The sequence below is a fragment of the Quercus lobata genome, chromosome 1, assembly GCF_001633185.2.
Source record: "Quercus lobata isolate SW786 chromosome 1, ValleyOak3.0 Primary Assembly, whole genome shotgun sequence".
NCBI classification, from domain to species: Eukaryota; Viridiplantae; Streptophyta; class Magnoliopsida; order Fagales; family Fagaceae; genus Quercus; species Quercus lobata.
The window spans coordinates 29,673,514-29,679,922 of NC_044904.1; the positions used below are offsets into that span (position 1 = coordinate 29,673,514).

General features: G+C 35.2%; 1 protein-coding gene across 1 annotated transcript; it reads left to right on the forward strand.

The window, feature by feature from the left end:
- The first annotated feature begins 2,688 nt into the window (after positions 1 to 2,688).
- Positions 2,689 to 5,549, forward strand: LOC115986169 (receptor-like protein kinase FERONIA). The gene has a single exon (XM_031109027.1). The coding sequence runs from the start codon at positions 2,751 to 2,753 to the stop codon at positions 5,268 to 5,270; it is 2,520 nt and encodes an 839-aa protein (XP_030964887.1). The 5' UTR covers positions 2,689 to 2,750; the 3' UTR covers positions 5,271 to 5,549.
- The last annotated feature ends 860 nt before the right edge of the window (positions 5,550 to 6,409 follow it).

Genomic DNA, 6,409 nt, shown 5'->3' on the forward strand with positions numbered 1-6,409 from the left:
AATGATTCTAATTTGAATCCACAACTAAAAATTATTTTTCCCTACCAATAATAGTTAATAATAACTTCTTCTTTTTTTTGGAGAATGAGTCAATAATAACTTTTTATTTAAGATTTATTGTGAAAATGTTGTGGCTATAATATTTTTTTAATGGTCAAAAATTTTTCTTTCTCATCAAACTCACATTTTTTGGCTTATTACAAAAACAAAAGTTGAATAAAGCAAAAGTACTACAGCGAGAACTATTGCCTCTTTTTATATAGTTAGTAGATAGAAGTAGAAATTTGAGAGGGCAGGGGACAAGTGTGGGGGAAAAAGGGTGGGGGCGAGAAATAAAAAAAATTAGTCTATACCTATTTTGTTGCCATTCCTATGTGGAAGGTCAAATATGCCAGCTAGGTTGGTATGTAAGGACAGAGCCAGGTGGAGGCTCAGCCCCCCGGGTCCCATTTTATTTTATTTTTTTAAGTTATTCTATATTTCACTTTTGTAGTTGGGCCTCCCTTCTCCCCAATCAGTCTAGCTATCCTAACTCAAATAGCAACTATCCAGCCTAAAAACTAAACAAAACCAATAAAAATATTCACAATGGTGATTGTATTTTAGCAAAAAAACAATTTTACCACCAAAGAACAAAAAAAATCATGTGTTATTGGAGAAGCTAAAGTTAAATTTTTTGCAACTATAGCAAACTGGTATAAATACCAGTTGGCTGTAGTAAGTTATTAAAAATAAAATACAATATTTTATTAAGATTATCTCTTCCTTTAATTAAAAAACTCAAATTCTCCCTCTTTCTTATTATTTTAATGAGTTGTTTATAATATTTTAAATGAAGTAAAAAAAGAAAAAGAAAAAAAGAACATTTGATATTAGGTGTATTGTAAAGTGAGGTGGTAAAATAGATAAAGTAGCTATTTGAGTTACTAAAAGCTAAAAGTTTTAGCATCACCACTGTGAATGCTCTAATTTCAAAAAATAAAAATCCTAGCCAGCTTAATATTAAAAAAACATTTTTTTTTTTTTTTTGTGATGATTGTATCTTAATGTATTTAAAAACAATGATTTTGTGTATTTATAAAATTTTAATACTATATGAATGTTTATTTGAAGTTTTTTTTTCTTTATACTTGGGTCCCCGCTAACTTAAAATCCTAGGTCCGTCCTTGTTGCTATGTGTTTTTTTTTTTTTTTTTTTTTTTTTTCATTATACATCAAGCATAATATATCTTCATTCTTCAATAATAATTTTAAAAAAATCTTAATATACCATGTCATAATTGTGAAAAAATTTATAAAAAATTGCTGTGACTAGATAGAATTATTATTGCATAAAATGCCCATCATATCAAAAAACTTCCACAAGACAATTTGCTTGACTCTAACGACTTCATTATCCAGTGCAATTTCCTTGAGGGCGTGGGAACACATGTTAAGTAGTGAGCCTTTTCTGCCGAAGACCAAATTTCTTCTTTGTGTCCGGGTATTCTTTTGTTCGTTTATGATCGATCTTATCTTTGTAGCTTTTTTTGTATTGACCATAAAAGAAACCAAAAACATAAACATTTGGAGTGCATTATCACTTTTCCTATCATTTTGGTTTCTTCCTCAAGACTTCGCAAGTCTTCACTCTTCCCTGCCCCACTCCTCTTATTTTTCTTGTTCTTTTTATTAATCTTTGTTTTCTTTGCCACGGTTGCCCCTTTCTTTCTTTTATTCTTTTATATATATATATATATATATATATAGGAAAAAGTTAATAAATATCCTAAAAGTCAATGTTTAAAAAATATATTTTTTTAAATTTTTATAAGCAAAAAAAAAAAAAAAAAATCTTTTAAATAATTTTTTATATTTTCCATGAAAGTGATATAAATTTTTTTCTAAAATAGTTTATTCACAAATGACCTAAGAGCATCTATAAACCATGGATCCTCTTAATTCCAATTTATTTTGGTGTGTTTTGGTCAATTTCAACTTGTATTGAGATTTCACATGTAACGACTGATATGATCTTGTTCATTCTCTATATGTGATAGAGAGGAATTTATAGGAAAAAAAAATGGTAGATTATCAATGGCAAATAAAAACAGTAATATTAGTAATAAATCTAAATAAGAACTAATAAAACCTTACCTACTCAATTTTTCTAAGGTTTTTTTTTTTTTTTTTTTTTTTTGGCACTTGTAACTTAGCTCGTGTGTACAAACGAAGAGAGACTTAAAATTTTCATCATAAATGATGAGTTTTATTTTTTATATTCAAGGAAATGAGTGGTCCCCCTTTTTTCTATTGTTTTCTTAATTTCTCTTCTCTCATTCTTTTTTGTTGTATTTGATATTGTATGAAATAATTTATTATCAAAATTTTAATTTATATAATATAAAATTGATAAAATTGTCACATATTTGAATATATTGTATTATAAATATTTATAAAAAAATAAAATTGTGGTAATTCCTATAGGTAATTTTGTAATATTTTTTTGTAATCAGAACATAATTGACTACTTGGTAAATATTAAGAAAGGTGTGAGTGAGGACTACGCAATAATTTTCCGCCTGCCAGACTATAAGTTATCAGTTATCACATCATTACTCACGCGGAAAGAATGGTCTCGACATCATATTATAAATAAATCAACTTGTCCACTTGAACGAATTACATCAATTATATCACATTATTTTGTAATAACCTTTTAATTATTTTCTTTTGAAAATCACTCACACTCGTCCTCCCTGTCAGATACAATGGGCAACACGAATCTTTGCACCACAGTCGGCCTACCATGTTTAACTTTCACAACTCTTTACCTCGCTTTCTTGCTGCTCCACTTGTCCAACACATTAGCCATTAACTCTCCGTCTCCTTACAAACTAGTCGATAATATTATCCTTAACTGTGGCTCCTCTGACAATTCGACAGCATTAGATGGTCGGACCTGGACTGGAGATGTCAATTCAAAATTCTTCCCTCAAGAACTATCACAAAACCAGGCCTCTCTAGCCACAAACTCACTTAAGCAATCCTCATCTGCTTCCCAAGTACCCTATACCACTGCCCGCTTGTCTGTCTCCCCATTCACCTACATATTCCCTATCACCTCAGGTCAAAAATTCATTCGCCTATACTTCTACCCAGCTTGGTACGGCAATTTCGACCGCTCTAAAGCCCTCTTCTCTGTCAAAGCTGGATCTTTTACTCTTCTTCGAGACTTTAATGCTGCACTTACAGCAGACGCCGATGGTGATCCCGATGATGCTATATCTAGAGAATTCTGTGTCAACATGGAGGAAGATGAGAGGCTGAACTTAACCTTCATTCCAAGCGATTCCAATTCATCATTTGCGTTCATTAACGGAATTGAAATCTTGTCTATGCCTACTAATCTCTATTACACTCCGTCTGACAGTCAAGGGTTCCCTTTCATCGGCCAAGAGAACTGGTACAGCATCGGAAAGGGAACTGCTCTCGAGATGGTGTACAGAATAAATGTTGGAGGGGGCTTCATCTCACCCACTGAAGACACTGGAATGTTCCGGAGCTGGAGTCAGGACGAAAAGTACTTGACAGAAGATTTAAGTTCTGTTCTACCTGTTAACACAACTATTGAACTGCTATTTACCAAAATACCAGCCTACACTGCACCAGAAGATGTATACCGGACTGCCCGGACTATGGGGAGGTACAAAGCAGTCAATAAGAAGTACAATCTCACTTGGGAATTTCCCGTAGATTCTGGGTTTGAATATCTTGTTAGGCTGCACTTCTGCGAGTTTCAATCAGAGATTACTGATATTCAAGACCGAGTGTTTCTTATTTTCATAGCAAATCAAACTGCCGAGACTGCAGCCGATGTGATGAGATGGGCAGGTAGCAAAGGTGTTCCCATATACATAGACTACGCTGTGTCAATATATGGCAAAGAAAACCAGAAGAAAATGAACCTTTCTATCGCCCTACAAGCGAACCCCAATGACTATGTCACTCATTTCAATGATGCAATCTTGAACGGTATCGAAATCTTCAAAGCAAGCGACGTCAGTGGCAATCTTGCGGGATCCAACCCCGAACCAGTTCCATTGACCCCTCTAAAGTCTCTGCCACCGATACAATCAACAGAGTCGAAGAAGAATAATAGAACAATAATAATTGCCGTTGGTGGTGGAGTTTCTGGCTTTACTATACTCCTGATTCTCGTAGTCTTGATTTTCCGACTAGCCGAAAGAGTCAAGGATTCCGACAACTCAACAAAGGCAAGCGGGTCAACTCTACCGTGTAGTTTGTGTCGCTGCTTCTCACTCGCTGAGATTATGGCAGCTACCAACAATTTTGACGAACTACTCATTATTGGTGCTGGAGGGTTCGGTGATGTGTACAAAGGATACATTAATGGTAGTGCGGCTACCCCAGTTGCGATCAAACGATTAAAATCCGGTTCTCAACAAGGAGCTCAGGAGTTCAAAACAGAGATTGCGATGTTGTCTCAACTCCGCCACTGCCATCTTGTTTCTTTGATTGGATATTGTGAGGATGGAAACGAGATGATACTCGTGTATGATTACATGGCTCATGGGACCCTTCGTGACCATCTCTATAACACCAAGTATCAGCCACTTTCTTGGAAGCAACGACTCCAAATCTGTATTGGTGCAGCACATGGGTTGAACTACCTTCATACAGGTGCGACATATACAATCATTCATCGTGATATGAAGAGTACAAATATCTTATTAGATGAGCAATGGTTGGCCAAGGTGTCTGATTTCGGGTTGTCAAAGTTTGGTCCCATGATGTCCAAGTCCCATGTTAGTACAGTGGTTAAGGGTACATTTGGATATTTGGACCCGGAATATTATCGCTTTCAACGACTTACTGAGAAGTCTGATGTGTACTCCTATGGTGTACTGTTGTGTGAAGTGTTGTGTGGAAAGCCACCAATCATACGTACGGATGAGGACGAGCCAATGGGTCTAGCAGCATGGGTCCTGCAGTGCTATCGCAATGGAAAGCTTGATCAAACTGTTGATCCATCTTTGAAGGGGGAAATTGAACCAGAATGTTTGAAGAAATTTGGCGAGATTGTAGAGAATTGTTTGCTTGACAATGGAACCAAACGACCATCAATGAATGATGTGATTGGGGGGCTTGAGTTAGCATTGGAGTTGCAAGAGAGTGCAAAAAAAGATGTCAAGCTTGATTTGGCAGAAGAAATTGACATGAATGATGATGATGAGCATGCTTTGATCCCCATGTCAGACGTCAATTAAAGTGATGACATGATTTTTAGTAGTAGTGGAAAACTATCAAGTACTAATAGCAATAGTCAAGTGACCGTAGTAAGCTGAGGAAGTCTTGCTAGTAAGGATTCAAATGGATTGATGTCCCCCAGGGCAGTGTTGTCTGAGATTATGGATCCTAAACGTCAATAAACATAGGGGGAAAAAAAAAAAAAGGAGAAAAGGTTGCTAGTTGAATTTTTAATATGGCTGATCGTAACTGCCAAAGTCCTTACTTAATTTCCTCCTTGAATTATGAAACTTTGAATCTGTGGAACATCTCCTAATTTGCTATTGAGCCTTAGTCTTTTAAGTTCAAATGATAAGCACTCTGAACAAAATACTCACCCGATTTTTTCTTGCAATCCAAATATGACGCATGCCCCACCTTTTTGTGGCAATGCCTCTACGGGGATTCCATGGGTTTTGCATCATCCGGTGAAGTGATCTGCAAATAAGTTTTCCCCGGTCTTTTGTAATGTTTAGTTGCTGTTTATGTTTTGGGTGTAGTGGAAGACTTGTTCTGTTTTTGTGTTGTTGTAATAGTTTCTGTTTAGTCCAGTGTTGTCTTCAGGGTCTTGCTAATCTGGTTTAGTTTGTTTGAACTCTCTTTTTCTGTGTCTGTACGTTTCCTTTCATTAATAAAATTCCCCTGTTATGTGAAAAAAAAAATATATATATATATATATATATCTAGAACATCAAACTGTGACAGTGGTATCTGCAATATTTTAGCAACATAATCAGGCATAAAAGCATGATATAAAAGCTCCAAATTCCACCAATGCGTATCCCTATCAATTAGATCGCAGCAACCTTCATATCTGGATTAAGCACTTAACAGGAAAAATAATCTTGTGACAACTGATAGGAAGCACGATGGAGCCATGTAAAAGATGGAGAATGACCCAACGTAGCATGCATAAACAGAGCATTTACGATAGATAATACTTGACCTTCCAAATTCTTTCCAAAATCAAGTCTGGAACATTTAATACTTTCCAACGCTTTTATAAAAATTAAAAATTAAAAAAAAGGGGGCTTTTTTCTTTTAGAATGTAATACTCTCAGACCTTACTTAGCCAACGAAGATAAGTTAAAAGATTCAAGTTCTTGTAAACCCGATCCAC